We start from the raw sequence: 16,202 nt of genomic DNA, 5'->3' as shown, positions 1-16,202 counted from the left end.
CTGCAGACAGGAATGAGCCTTATCTTTTGAGTGACCTCGCTCTAAATAAGAGGCAAGGGATTCATGGGGTCCTGCTACTGCGGGGGAGCGTGGCAAGCTACAGAGCAGCACTCACGTCCTTTGGCAATGTGGGTCTCCATGTGGACCATATCTGCCTCTCTGTCCAGTCCCGTTTGTGCCCTGCAACATAGGAGAGAGAAGTGGAGGAAAAAGAGAAAGAGGAGGATAATGAGAAAGGGGAAGAGGAGAACAGCAATTCAGAGGAAGAAGAGGGGAAAGAAGAATATGGTGAAGAGGAGGAAGAGGAGGAGGATGTGCATAGTGGGGAAGATGCGAAGGAAGAGGAGCAATTTAGACGCAGGGGGATCGCCATAAGAGAACAGTAGCAGCCCGTGATGGACAGCCTTACTGTCTGCTTCCCTTTACAGCACAGACAACACATTTCCATTTCCTGTAGTCCTACGGCAACTTCCAATTTGTGCCAGCCTCAGCAATTAATCGTAATTTGTGATAACGTAAAGAAAGGGAGACAGAGACGGGTAAGTCTCCACACTACACAACAATTATTTAGGTTTGTGGTCTTCTTTCTTTCTTTCTCTCATCAATCATTTGTAATATGACATTAAGGCAAGGTCAAATCTGTTATATGGTACAATTCTATAAACATTATATAGATGCAAAAGCATTTCATGCAGGCAGCAAATACAAGCAGTTAAACATTTCATATGTAAAATCATAAATTGTCCAAGCATATTATAGTCTTGTGTGGGTTGCCATTACTCCCCACATGCTGTCCTTATTCATCAATTGTTTTGCTGTTCCTGTAGCGTGTGCTCCAAACAATGTCCTTTCTTTCTCAGCTTGAGAGGCACTTAGGTTTGACACACAACATGACAGACCGGGATAAACTGCATCACATCAATATTCACTGCCTTGTGTCCGTGCACTTGAGACTGCAGAATGACAACGAGCAAAAACAACATGTCAGACTTGGGCTTTAGAAAGAGTAGCCCAATATTCCTGGCTACGTGATATGGGTTGAAGTACAGTAGGCCAACACTTTATGGTTGGTTGTCAAAATCTTTCAAGACCTGTTTTGACATACTCTAGTAAATCCATCTGACAGAGTTGAGCAGGGATCCATACATAACCTCCATCTTAATAACAAAATAAATACATTTGACCGCACACTGGACTTGGTCATTTGGTATGTGGTTGTTTCTTCACCATTCCGGGGCTATAAGACAATGGGCTTTACATACATCATAAGTTTCAAGATAGCTGCAAGATAGCATTTCCAATTTGCATATGAGATTCTATATAAGACACAAATGCTAATATTCTCTCTCATATTCCCTAGATTTACGATAAAGAGATTATAGAACGGAGTGTTTCTAAATTAATAATGACAAACACGGCTGGAATGAAATCATACTGTACCAGAAGAACCGTCCAGGAGTCACATTCTCACTAACCAACTGCCATTTTCTTCCAAAGTCCATTGTGCTGTACACCTGGTAATACATGAATGTGATCAAACATGAATGGAATATGCAACATTTCACATTAAGTTTGTACATTCAACCTTTTTGATTGTAATGCAGAACAGTTTATGAAAGAACCAAATACAAAAACAGAATTGTTCAATACTTTAGCAGAATCTTTCAACTTTGGACTTATTTCAACTTCAAATACCTATTTTCCATTCGATATTGAAATAAAAGTCCTGCTGCTTACCTTGTTGTCAGGACTGCTAGCCAGCAGCCAGTTTTCCTGTGTTGGATGAAACAGCAGACCGTCCATGTAGAAGTTAATGGGATGCTTCTCGAAGCTGGCACCTTCATCTGAGCTGATGAGTACACTGTGTTCCAGCTCTGGGTCGCTAAGCATCATTATCTAAAGTACAGAAGGGGAGAGATATGAGGGGGGAGAGGGAGAGAGGGAGAGTATAGTTCATTGTGCTCAATGGAGGATATGATTGCATGTCATTGTACAACATTATGAATAAACAGCGGTATAAATGCATTGTTGATGAAAGCAAAAGCGACATGATGTACCAAAATCATTAGTCAATAATAAACTGACCAACAGAACAGGTTTTGGTAAAATATCTTAGTCGTTTTTAGTACGGTAGTGAGGTAGTTAGTTATTGTTGCCTTGAAGTGAGTGGGGTACTGTGGTAAGTGAGTGGGGTACTGTAGTAAGTGAGTTTGGGGTATAGTGGAGTAGTTAGTGAGTGTAGGGTAGGTAGTTAGCAGAAATGTTGCAGAAATCTTTATGAACTGGTGTCTGGGTAGGATTGTCGAATGACACTAAACTCTAATAAAAAAAGGGTTATCTAAAACCCAAAAGAGTTCAACTGTCCCCATAGGAGAACACTTTGAAGAAACCTTTTTGGTTCCATGTAGCACCATCTGTGGAAAGGGTTCTACAGTACATGGAACCCAAAAGGGTTCTACCTGGAAACAAAAATGGTTCTTCAAAGTGTTCTCCTATGGGGACAGCCGAATAACTCTTTTAGGTTCTAGATAGCACCTTTTTGTAGGAAATACCTTGGGTATTCTGAATTCATCAATGCGAATATACCAAGATTGACAATGTTCAGAACCAAGATGGAACGGTTGGGTGCTGATAATAAACATTGAAACATTCTTTGGAGTCCTGCTCCCTCTAACTGGAGTTAACATCATTCCAGAAACTAGTCATAACTCAACAATACACTACACACACTAAACAATACACATCCTGGATGAACAAGTAATACTCTGCTTGTCACTGGAGTCCTTTATCATGGAGATGTTAAACAAACCTTTCTCTTGTTGGTTGGGCAGACGTAGAGGCAAGCCAAGGTTGACCCAACCTTATTATTCAGTTTAATATAAGTGCTCCCATAGTCCACTGATCTGTGAACAGTAGAGAAGACCATGTAAGGACAACTTTATATGTTTTTCTGTATTGATGTGGCCGGAGTAGGTCTAATTCTCAAATATCTACGTGCATAGCCTGTGGTTTAGTGGTAACGCACCCGGCTGCTCTAAACACATTCTCCACCCATCAGAGACCAGGGTTAAATCCCTTCATTCTTCCTTCTGACTGTCTCTCTAACTTACCTGATTCATTACTGTCTCGATAAAGTTCAAAACAATATGTAACGAGAGTCTCATTACACTACATTCATATAATGACATACCTTTCAGAATTTAGTTCAAGTCTGTTTTACCTCAACTTGGTGAAATAATTGTGTTATGTTTGGTCCTTTATTAAACTGGATGATTGTAAATTTGACCTAAATCCCTGGCGAACTTTATTTAAGCTTCTATGTCCACACAGTAGGCTGTGCTGAATTGCCCTCCAGAAACAAACAAATGAGAGACAAAAGACATTTGCTTCTCTGAACGTTCTCTGTCCCTTAGCTAAGACTTCCTGTGTTGTTCGATGACAAGGGTAAATACAGTGGCTTGCAAAAGCATTCACCCCCTTGGCATTTTTCCTATTTTGTTGCCTTACAACCTGGAATTAAAATTTATTTTCTCGGGGGATAGTATCATTTGATTTCCCCAAATGCCTACCACTTTGAAGATACAAAATATTTTTTATTGTGAAATAAACAAGAAATAAGACAAAAATTTGAAAACTTGAGCGTGCATGACTATTCACCCCTCCGAAGTCAATACTTTGTAGAGCCACCTTTTGCAGCAATTGCAGCTGCATGTCTATTGGGGTATGTCTCTATAAGCTTGGCACATATAGCCACTGGGATTTTTGCCCATTCTTCAAGGCCAAACTGCTCCATCTCCTTCAAGTTGGATGGGTTCCGCTGGTGTACAACAATCTTTAAATCATACCACAGATTCTTAATTGGATTGAGGTCTGGGCTTTGACTAGGCCATTCCAAGACATTTAAATGTTTCCCCTTAAACCATTCAAGTGTTGCTTTAGCAGTATGCTTAGGGTCATTGTCCTGCTGGAAGGTGAACCCCCGTCCCAGTCTCAAATCTCTGGAAGACTGAAACAGGTTTCCCCTCAAGAATTTCCCTGTATTTAGCGCCATCCATCATTCCTTCAATTCTGACCAGTTTCCCAGTCCCTGCCGAAGAAAAACATCCCCACCGCATGATGCTGCCGCCACCATGCTTCACTGTGGGGATGGTGTTCTCGGGGTAATGAGAGGTGTTGGGTTTGCGATAGAAATAGCGTTTTGCTTGTTGGTCAAAAAGCTCAATTGTAGTCTCATCTGACCAGAGTACCTTCTTCCTTATGTTTAGGGAACGTCCCATGTGCCTTTTGGTGAACACCAAACATGTTGCTTATCTTTCCTTTAAGCAAGGGTTTTTTTCTGGTCACTTTTCTGTAAAGCCCAGCCCTGTGGAGTGTACAGTTTAAAGTGGTCCTATTGACAGATACTCCAATCTCCGCTGTGGAGCTTTGTAGCTCCTTCAGATTCTTTCTTTCTTGCTTCTCCGATTAATGCCCTCCTTGCCTGGTCTATGAGTTTTTAATAATGGATTTAATGGTGCTCCGTGGGATGTTCAAAGTTTCAGATATTTTTTTTTATAATCCAACCCTGTTCTGTACTTCTCTGTACAATGTGTACAATTGTGTATGTCCATTACATTAAATCCAAATAAAAATCCATTTAAAATACAGGTTGTAATACAAAAAAGTAGGAAAAACGCCAAGGGGGATGAATACTTTTGCAAGGCACTGTATACAATATCTTCCTCCCTTTCTATTCTTCAGTGGTGTAAAGTACTTAAGTAAAAAGTACTACTTAAGTAGCTTTTTTGGGTATCTGTACTTTACTATTTATATTTTATACTTCACTACATTCCTAAAGAATATGTACTTTTTACTCCATACCTTTTCCCTGACACAAAACTACTCGTTACATTTCGAATGCTTAGCGGGACAGGAACATTGTCTAATACATACACTTATCAAGAGAATATCCCTGGCCATTCCTACTGCTTCTGATTTAGGGGACTCACTAAACACATGCTTTGTTTGTAAATTATGTCTCATGTCTCAGTTGGACATGCCCCTGGCTATCCGTAAATAAAAAAAACTAGAAAATGTGGCCATCTGCTTTGCTTAATTTAAGGTATTTGAAATGATTTATACTTATATTTATACTTTTACTTTTGATACTTAGAGTAAGTGAATTTTTGCAATTACACTTATGTTTGATACTTGAGTATATTTAAAATCAAATACTTTTAGACTTTGTATTTTACTGGGTGACTTTCACTTGAGTCATTTTCTATTAAAGTATCTTTACTTTTACTCAAGTATGAAAGTTGGGTACTTTTTACACCACTACTATTCTTCATGGGTCTATTACTACTCAAACACACAACCCACTCGTCTCTTAGTTCTACCTGGGCGCCTCCAAATAAAACCCCATTGCATAATTGGATAGATACCAGAGTTGGCTATCACTACTTGTTCATTAAGCTGCATCATTTCATTTGCTGTTGACATTGTTTGCAAAGGTTTCCTCCTCAACATTTTTTAGCTTCTCATTTCGGTTGACAAATCCCCTCAAATGTAGCTGGAAAGACATCACAAATGAAGTTATTACAGTGACACGTTCCTTCCCTAAGGGAAGCAGTCATTACTTTGAAACACACAGGAGATGTTTTTCGTGATGCACCAATTGATCTTCTTATTGCATTTTGCCATCAAGAGTGCCCCGGGGTTATATAAATAAATAATGTATCTTATTATTGCAGAGATCCTTTACTCCATTTCTTTTCATAATATTCAACTGCTTTCCTTTTTTAATATCATACTAAGTGCTTTGCCGCACCACCTGAGGTACACTCTAATTTACTGCTGTTGCTATTGTTAACCAGACACCTTGATGATGGAAGACCTTCTGTACACAATATGGGATTTCAAAATGTGTCAAGTCAGGTGTAAATCTTATCGGCGCCTTTAGTGAAACATAAATTAATTTGAGTCTCTCTGCTTGGTGAACTGATGGTCTTTATGTCAGGTGTAATTCAAAATTAAATGAGTTTCTTGTGGGCTTGGAAAAAGGTGAGCGAAAAAACACAAGAGACATTATCAGTCTCTGTATAATCCTAAATTAATTATATTCTTATTTATTATGTGACAGCATACTGTACAGTAACACACCAAACGATATAAAATTAATGGGATTGTTAGTCCTATGTAAAAATTGTTAGTGGCATGTAAAAAATATAAACCAAGATGGCGTAGCAGTCAGACGTCTTAATCTTCATCTTGTCGTGTCCCGTGTATATCTTTTTTTCCCTCGTATATACTTTCATATATATTTTTTATATATTTAACCTCAATTTCAACATACTCTCCTTCAACCCACCTCACCCAATGTGGTATGGATCTGCTATTTTCTATACTTTAGAACCGGAACCCCCCAAAGAAGCTAGCCAGCTAACTAGCTACTAGCTAGTAGTCAGTTAGCCACTGCTAGTGGTCATCAGCTAACCTCAGCCCGGACAACTCCTGAAAGTCCGCACAGCGCGATTCAACCCAGAGCATATTGGACTGCTTTTTCTCTACATCTCCGGATTCCTACAGCAAGCTCTGAACATTTTCACCTGGATCATCGCAGCTAGCTAGCTGCTTTCCGAGTGGTTACTCCTGGAGTCTCTGTCCCGAAGCAAGCACCAGATAGACTGGAGCTAGCCTCGTGCATGGACCATCTTCCGGCTAGCTGAAGAGGTCCATCAGCCACTTCTTGGGCTGCAATACCTATTTTGCAAATTGGCCTGGACCTCTTTTACTGCCGACACAGAGCCCTGCCGTTCCATCATGACTGATCTACCTACGTAATCTGCCCAAGGGGGTTTCAACAGGATCCTCCATCGCGACGTCCCCTGAAGACCCATCTGCTAGCCTGCTAGCAGTGGCCCGTTAGCTGTCTAGAGCATATCGTTTTCTCTCTACCACTTCTCCACATCCCTACCACAAGCTCTGAACCTTTACACTGGATAATCGCAGCTAGCTAGCTGCTATCCGAGTGGCTACTCCTGGCTAACATACCTGTCCCGAAGCAAGTTAGCCTGTAGCTAGTCCTGAGCTAGGGCCACCTCCTGGTTAGCTGAAGAGGTCCATCAGCCAATTTCTTGGGCTACAATACCTATTTTGTCAATTGGCCTGAACCCTTTTACAGCCCACACGGAGCCCTGCCGATCCATCACGACTAGTCTTCCAACGAACCGTCCGGAGGGCTTCAACAGACTCATTAGCCACAATGTCCCCTAAGGCCCTTCTGCTAGCCCTGGACCGCTAGCTGTCTGAATCACCGTCTCTCCAGCTCGCCTAGCTACTCACTGGACCATATGATCACTCGGCTACGCATGCCTCTCCCTAATGTCAAAATGCCTTGCCCATTGCTGTTTTGATTAGTGATTATTGTCTTATTTCATTGAGCCCTGCTTAATATGCCTCAGGTAGCCCTTTTGTTCCAACTCCCACACATGCGGTGACATTACCTGGTTTAAATGGTGTCTCTAGAGACAAAACCTCTCTCATCGTCACTCAATGGCTAGGTTTACCTCCACTGTATTCACATCCTACCATACCCTTGTTTGTACATTATGCCTTGAATCTATTCTTCCGCGGCCAGAAACCTGCTCCTTTTACTCTCTGTTTCGAATGCACTAGACAACCAGTTCTTATAACCTTTAGCTGTATCTTTATCCTACTCCTCCTCTGGTAATGTAGAGGTTAATCCAGGACCTGCAGCGCCTAGCTCGACTCCCATTTCACAGGCGCTCTCATTTGTTGACTTCTGTAACCGTAAAAACCTTGTCTTCATGCATGTTAACATTAGAAGCCTCCTCTCTAAGTTAGTTCTATTTACTGCTTTAGCACACTCTATCAACTTGGATGTCCTAGCCGTGTCTGAATCCTGGCTTAGGAAGGCCACCAAATATCCTGAAATTTCCATCCCTAACTATAACATTTTCCAACAAGATAGAACTGCCAAATGGGGTGGAGTTGTAATCTACTGCAGAGATAGCCTGCAGAGTTCTGTCATACTATCCTGGTCTGTGCCCAAACAATTCAAGCTTCTACTTTTAAAAATCCACCTTTCCAGAAACAAGTCTCTCACCGTTGCCGCTCGTTATAGACCTCCCTCAGCACCCAGCTGTGCCCTGGACACCATATGTGAATTGATTGCCCCCATCTATCTTCAGAACTCATACTGTTAGGTGACCTAAACTGGGACATGCTTAACACCCCGGCCGTCCTACAATCTAAGCTAGACGCCCTCAATCTCACCCAAATTATCAATGAACCTACCAGGTACTACCCCAAATCCATAAACACGGCACCCTCATAGATATCATCCTGACAAACCTGCCCCCTAATGACAACTCTGCTGTCTTCAACCAGGATCTCAGCGTCACTGTCTCATTGCCTCCGTCCGTAATCGGTCTGCAGTCAAACAACCACCCCCCATCACTGCCAAAAGCTCCCTAAAACACTTCAGTGAGCAGGCATTTCTAATCGACCTGGCCCGGGTATCCTGGAAGGATACTGACCTCATTCCGTCAGTAGAGGATGCCTGGTTATTCTTAAAAGTGCCTTCCTCACCATCTTAAAAAAAGCATGCTCCATTCAAAAAATGTTGAACCAGGAACAGACTTAGCCCTTGGTTCACTCCAGACCTGACTACCCTTGACCAGCACAAAAACATCCTGTGGAATTCTGCATTAGCACTGAATAGCCCCCGCGATATGCAACTTTTCAGGGAAGTTAGGAATCAATATGCACAGGCAGTTAGGAAAGCAAAAGCTAGCTTTTTCAAACAGAAATATGCATCCTGTAGCACAAACTCCAAAAAGTTCTGGGACACTGTTAAGTCCATGGAGAATAAGGCACCTCCTCCCTGCTGCCCACTGCACTGAGGCTAGGAAACACTGTTACCACCGATAAATCCACGATAATGTAGCATTTTTCTACGTCTGGCCATGCTTTCCACCTGGCTACGCCTACCCCGGTCAACAGCTCTGCACCCCCCATAGCAACTTGCCCAAGCTTCCCCATTTCTCCTTCACCAAATAGCTGATGTTATGAAAGAGCTGTAAAATCTGGACCCCTAAAAATCAACTGGGCTAGACAATCTGGACCCTCTCTTTCTAAAATTATCCACCGCAATTGTTGCTACCACTAAAACTAGCCTGTTCAACCTCTTTCGAATCGTCAGAATCCCGAAAGATTAGAAAGCTGCCGCGGTGATCACCCTCTTCAAAGGGGGAGACACTCTAGACCCAAACTGTTACAGACCTATATCTATCCGACCCTGCCTTTCTAAGGTCTTCGAAAGCCAAGTTAACAAACAGATCACCGACCATTTTAAATCTTACCGTACCTTCTTCACTATGCAATCTGGTTTCCAAGCTGGTCATGGATGCACCTCAGCCACGCTCAAGATCCTAAACGATATTATAACCGCCATCGTTAAAATAAAAAACTGCGCAGCCTTATTCATCGACTTGGCCAAGGCATTCGATTCTGTCAATCACTGCATTCTTATCGACAGACTCAACAGCCTTGGTTTCTCAAATGCCTCGCCAGGTTCACCAACAACTTCTCAGACAGCGTTAAGTGTGTTAAATCGGAGGGCCTGTTGTCCGGACCTCTGGGATTCTCTATGGGGGTGCCACAGGGTTCAATTTCTCTGTATACATCAATGATGTCGCTCTTGCTGCTGCTGATTCTCTGATCCACCTCTACACAAATGACACCATTCTGTATACTTCTGGCACTTCTTTGGACACTGTGTTAACTAACCTCCAGACGATCTTCAATACCATACAACGCTCTTTCCGTAGCCTCCAACAGCTCTTCAATGCTTGTAAAACTAAATACATGATCTTCAACCAATCGCTGCCCGCACCTGCCCGCCTGTCTAGCTTCACTACTCTGGATGGTTCTGATTTAGAATACGTGGACAACTACAAATACCTAGGTGTCTGGTTAGACTGCAAACTCTCCTTCCAGACTCAAATTAAGCATCTCCAATGCAAAAATAAATCTAGAATTGGCTTCCTATTTCACAACAAAGCATCCTTCACTCAAGCTGCCAAACATACCCTCATAAAATTGACTATCCTACCGATCCTTGACTTTGGCGATGTAATTTACAAAATAGCCTCCAACACTCTACTCAGAAAATTGGATGCTGTCTATCACACTGCCATCTATTTTGTCACCAAAGCCCCATATACTACCCACCACTGTGACCTGTATGCTCTTGTTGGCTGGCCCTCGCTTCATATTCGTCGCCAAACCCACCTGCTCCAGGTCATCTATAAGTCTTTGCTAGGTAAAGCCCCGCCTAATCTCAGCTCACTGGTCACCATAGCAACATTTATCTCCTGCACATCTATAACTCCAGTGTTTAATTGCTAAATTGTAATTACTTTACTATGGCCTATTTATTGCCTTACCTCCCTAATCTTACCTCATTTGCACATACTGTATATAGACTATATTTGTTTATTCCATGTGTAACTCTGTGTTGTTGTTTGTGTCTCACTGCTTTGCTTTATCTTGGCCAAAAAATAATAATAATATTAAAAGTACCATGTCAAATGCCTCTGCATGTACAGTATTCTGCTGTATACTGCTATCAAAACCAATAGCAGGGAGTTTCCTAGATGAGTGAAATCAACATTGACCCAATAGCAAGGTAGATAAACACTATATGTCATTCAGTGAATTGATCCAAAAAAACATTATCACAAGGGTGTCAATTGTGTTAGAACAGAGCCCTACTTATTTTCAAATAATTGTCAACATATAACACTATTTTAAGATGTGAGACATTCACTGTATTACAAGAAACAACTAGCAGGTCTTTTTCACTCTAGCAGCTTCACTCTTAGAAAAACAGGGTTCTATATAGAAACTTTTGGTTCTTTGGACGAGTTTAATATGGATATAAATGTCAATGCAAAACAGCTGAAACAAGTTAAAGGAGAATGCTAGCTGTGATTTCAGAGTTTGTTGTGACTGGGTTAGCTTTTGTTAGCTGTTTTTACACCCGCGGAAATCTAATCAGCACAATACAACAAATCCCCAACAAAATCAATCTGATTAAACTAGAGATATGTTTTTTTGTGTGTGTATGGCGACCTTCCACATCTGTGGTGGAAGGAGGCTAAACTACAGCGGTTTTTGTCAGACCATGAGACATCCCTAAAATCGGTCTTCTCACAAAAAAGTCTGTAGCATCTGAACGGTTTGGCCAATGGTATGACCACTCTATGGAAAGATGAGACTGACAAACATGGTGGTGTTTTCCGTATTGCTCTACAACCCCTGGAGTCAGTACCGCCAATCTGCCAACTTCTGTCTGTAGCATCCGAACAGTTTGGGCTACATACACACTAACATGACCCCACCATCGAAGATGAGACTCTCATGAACATGTACATGTTGTTCCGTTTGCTCTAGGATTCCCGCAAGCATAACAAGACTTGTCGGAGGGTAGCCCGGTACCAGTTTAAAAAATGAATGGAAGTAGTCTAGTGGCCAATTTTCTTATGTAAATATGGGTAATTTAAAAAAATATGAATTTCCTGATATTTCTTAGATATAGGACAGACACTTTAAAATGGTTCATATCATGTTTTTCCATGTATGAATCTGTTATTCAATGTGTTGCTATGGGTTAATAGCATTCCAAATCATACAGCCAAATAATCCTTGGTATGACCATCTTAAAACAATTCCATATGCTAGCTTGGTAATTAGCTAATTGTTAGAAGACTGTTGCTGACTGAGAGAAGGTATGTATTCATTTTATAATATATTATGTATAGTAAGTCTTTGTGATTTAATAGCCCAGTTAATCATTACATGACTTTTAACACACTATCTCTATGTTTTGCTCAGTCTGGTAGTAAACCAGAACTATCAGAGGCAGAGGATCTCTTTTGGCTGCTGGTGACAGTAAGTTGTTCTTCTACATCATAATAATTATATGTCTGCATAGGATTTTGTCTTCATTTTGTCATGCTTATTTCTAAATATTAACTCATATTAACTCATTTTTTCTTCTTCCCTGGAACCAGTCATACAACATCCTTTACAGTACTGGCGGTAGGTAGCCCAGCGGCGAAGGAGTTGGACCTGTAGCCGAAAGATAGGTGGCTTGTTAAAATCCCGGACCGGGCGCTGGAAGAAATTGGCAGAATTGATCTGATAATTGGAGGGCTGCTGGGTTCACATCCTCTAAACATCCCCCTACAGTTGGACCCTTGAGGAAGGCCCTTAACCCCACAACATGCTCTCCAACCAGGGGCACTGCACTGCAGCTTAAACCTGTTCTCATCCCAACTGTATGTGTGAGTTCTGCAGTTTTTTTTTTTTGGGGGGGGGGGGGGGGGGAGAACAGAGCAGAAGCCACATTTTTGTTTTTAACTGTAACTAATGGACAACGTTGTATTATATGCCAACCAGTGTTCTCACTATCACCCACTATCTTACAAAAACACAGATATTAAACTGCTTTCTAAAATGTTTTCTGCGTTCGACAAGACAGAGGGTGTGTTAAAAAAAATGTACCCTCAGATAACCTCAGACAACTATTATGCAGTATCTTAAATGCAGTATCTTAAATTCTTCATTAGAAACAACAGCTCCTTGGGCTGTATTATCTCTAAAAGCTTTTGATACACTAGAATGGTCATATCTCTGGTCTGTCTTGGAACTTATGGGAATTGACTCCAATTTCATTAATATGACTAAAATGCTATATGGCAATCCTTCAGCCATAGTTATTGCAGGCAATATTGTATCTGCTCCATTCAGAATTATTAGAAGCAGCAAACAGGGCAATCTAATTTCTCCCTTGCTATTTTATTATCCATGGAACTCCTGGCCCTAGCAAATTGTTAATCGAAGGAAATAACACACATTTCCCTAAAATCTAGTGATCACTTCATACACAGACAATATTTTACTATATCAAGACCAATGTATCTCAATCACTCCAAAACATATTGAAGATCATAGATGAATTCAGCTTTGTCTCAAGTTATACAATTAATCTAACCAAATCAGCCCTACTGCCTCTCAAGACCCCGATGAAGGACTCCGTCTCTACTTATGGAATCCCAATAATTTCCAATTTAAAATAGTTAGGAGTAGATATATTTCCTTCCTTAGATAAAACCAATACCAAAATCTTTCAGAGAATGCTCAAATCAATTAAATCCAACCTCAGTAGATGTAATAACATCCCAGTTGTTTAACCGCAGAATATCTGTTGTCAGAATTAATATATTGCCATGGCTGAATTTCTGTAGTTCAATGCCTCCCATGGCACCACCTTCTGGCTATTGGGATAAAATTCATAGTGGGGTTTCAAAATATATATGGCAAGGTAAACAATCCCGGATACAATGTACAAACTTCAAAGAGGGAAAGACGTAGAAGGACTTTCCGTACCAAACCTTTAATTGTATTTCCAGGCACTAGCATTTCGCCCCATCCTAAATTGGTTTAGACATGATCTTCTGCCCCCTGGTTGAGTGTAGAGATCAATATCAAATCAAATCAAATGTATTTATATAGTCCTTCGTACATCAGCTGATATCTCAAAGTGCTGTATGATTTGGTCCTATTATTACTCACACAATGTAAATTTGGCTGAAAATGGAAAAACAATGTAACTAGGAATGAAAATGGTATGACCATACTCCAATATGGGGGATTTTCATTCCTAGTTACATTGTTTTTCAATTTTCAGCCAAATATACATTGTGTGAGTAATAATTTGACCAAAGCATAGTTTACATTGTTTAAGGGATATATCAGTGAAGAACACCTCTCCCAGGGCAATAGGAGACTCCATACAGCACTTTGAGATATCAGCTGATGTACGAAGGGCTATATAAATACATTTTGGCTGGGGGAATGGGATGGGAGGTTGGAGGCCCACTTGTTTTTTGTTTGCTTTTCCCATTTATACTGAATTTATTGTTACTTCAACTCTATATGTATTTCTTGATGTTGTTTTTCTTTTGAGTGGCAGCCTACGGGTACATGTTTTATAAATGTATACATTAACCATTTAAATGTACCTGTAACCCCTCCAACAACAAAAAACAACAAATAAAAACTTGGTAAAAAAACACAAGAAACAGAGCCCTACTAGTTCAGCACTTCTGAATACATCAAACGTTCATGAAGTCTTACCTCCAGAGAGAACTCTCAGTGAAAGCACCCAAGTTAAAGTCATACTGCTTCGTCAAGGTCAGGATCACCTAAAAATAAAAACAAGAAGCATTTTCATTGTATGCAATTGCAAGTACATCTATATCTACAATCAAGTGCACTTACACCATGCATTTGCTGTGTCTAACAGCATGGGATATACACTATTATTGCTACATTACCATAAAATATAATCTTTGTATGACAGCACAATGATGAATGTTCCTCAGGTTGTCTAGATCAGCCAGTCTGTTGGTTGCAATGATCTGAACAGGCATGCAAGCAGTCAAGTGTCTTATCAGTTTCTCATGTGGAATGATACCTACATGACGGTGGACTCCGAAAATCTTTCAGTGAACAACAAAATTAAGTATGGACAGTAATTCCTACCTTTCTTTCTCAATCTCTCACTCCCTCCTCTCTCTTGTCAAGAATGCCTCTGCAATGGATAACAGCCATTTTATGGGCTCCTGACGGATTCTGCTATTTTGTGTGTTTTTGTGCACTGATCTGAATTTTTTTTATACATAATGTTTCTGCCATCGTTTCCTATGACTGAAAAGAGCTTCTGGACATCAGAACAGTGATCACTAACCTCAATTTGGATGAAGATTTCTACTTCAACAAGTCAGATGCGCAGGACATACTCCTCACCCGGACCAGGCCCTAATCCCCGAGACTCGGAAAAGAAAAAGGCGGTGTAAGAGAGTGCGGGCACCCTGATGAAACTACGTCAGGGTGGCCGAAAACAGAAACCGCCTCTGCCTTCCGTTCTATTGGCGAACGTACAATCACTGGAGAACAAACTGGACGAGCGCTGTTCGAGACTATCTTATCAACAGGACCCGAAGAACTGTAATATCCTATGTTTCTTGGTGTCGTGGCTGAACAAGGACAATATACATCTATCTGGTTTTACTTTACACCGGCAAGACTGAACGGCAGCGTCAGGTAAGCTCAAAGGGGGAGGTGTGTGTCTCTTTATAAACAACAGCTGGTGCACAATCTATAACATTAAGGAAGTCTCGAGGTTCAGCTCACCCGAACCAGAATACCTCATGATAAGCTGGGGATACCAAGATTTATTTTCCTGGGATAAATAACTGCGAGAAACAGTTCAATTATATAAAATTGTTTATATGAAAAGCATGACGTTAAATGGAACTGTTGAATTATATGCAATGTCCAAATCTGGCTTCTCGAAGGGCCGCAGCCTACTCTGCTACAGTATACAGTGGCAAGAAAAAGTATGTGAACCCTTTGGAATTTCCTGGATTTCTGCATAAATTTGACATAAAATTTGATCTGATCTTCATCTAAGTGAAAACAATAGACAAACACAGGGTGCTTAAACTAATAACACACAAATTATAGTATTTTTCTTGTCTATATTGAATACATAATTTAAACATTCACAGAGTAGGTTGGAAAAAGTATGTGAACCACAAGGCTAATGACTCCTCCAAAAGCTAATTGGAGTCAGGAGTCAGCTAACTTGGAGTCGAATCAATGAGACGAGATTGGAGATGTTGGTTAGAGCTGCCTTGCCTATTAAAAAACATACAATTTGAATTTGCTATTCACAAGAAGCATTGCCTGATGTGAACCATGCCTCAAACAAAAGAGATCTCAGATCCTAGAAACAGACGATCTGGTACAATGCTGTGTACTACTCTCTTCACATAAGGCAGCAACATATCTGACATGCTGATCCTCAACACGGTGGCCCCTCAGGGGTGTGTGCTTAGTCCCCTCTTGTACTCCCTATTCACCCATGACTGCGTGGCTTCTCACAGCTCCAACACCATTATAAAGCTTGCCGCTTCACCAACAACGATGAGACAACCTATAGGGAGGTCTGAGGGCTGGCAGTGTGGTGCCAGGACAACAACCTTTCCCTCAATGTCAGCAAGACAAAGAAGCTGATCGTGGACAACAGGAAACAGAGGGCCGAGCATGCCCCCATTAATATCGAC

At 41.0% G+C, this 16,202-nt stretch overlaps 1 protein-coding gene across 3 annotated transcripts in view; it reads right to left on the bottom strand.

Annotated features, from left to right (window-relative positions):
• Positions 1 to 16,202, bottom strand: part of LOC110502476 (VPS10 domain-containing receptor SorCS3) — a 76,073-nt gene that overhangs the window by 29,633 nt on the left and 30,238 nt on the right. The window contains exons 1-7 of one of the 3 annotated variants that reach the window (XM_036960051.2): positions 14,822 to 14,954; positions 14,617 to 14,665; positions 14,209 to 14,276; positions 2,810 to 2,903; positions 1,738 to 1,896; positions 1,441 to 1,514; positions 116 to 180 (exon numbers count right to left, since the gene is read on the bottom strand). In XM_036960051.2, coding sequence (XP_036815946.2) covers positions 116 to 180; positions 1,441 to 1,514; positions 1,738 to 1,893 — 295 coding nt within the window. In that variant the 5' untranslated portion in view covers positions 1,894 to 1,896; positions 2,810 to 2,903; positions 14,209 to 14,276; positions 14,617 to 14,665; positions 14,822 to 14,954. Of the gene's footprint in view, positions 1 to 115; positions 181 to 1,440; positions 1,515 to 1,737; positions 1,897 to 2,809; positions 2,904 to 14,208; positions 14,277 to 14,616; positions 14,666 to 14,821; positions 14,955 to 16,202 lie in introns of those variants that run through there. The other 2 variants (XM_021580516.3, XM_021580512.3) reach the window with 2 other exon arrangements.

Source organism: Oncorhynchus mykiss, chromosome 23 (genome assembly GCF_057628025.1).
Source record: "Oncorhynchus mykiss isolate SJ-2025 chromosome 23, ASM5762802v1, whole genome shotgun sequence".
NCBI classification, from domain to species: Eukaryota; Metazoa; Chordata; class Actinopteri; order Salmoniformes; family Salmonidae; genus Oncorhynchus; species Oncorhynchus mykiss.
This window is presented reverse-complemented; position numbering and strand designations above follow the sequence as displayed.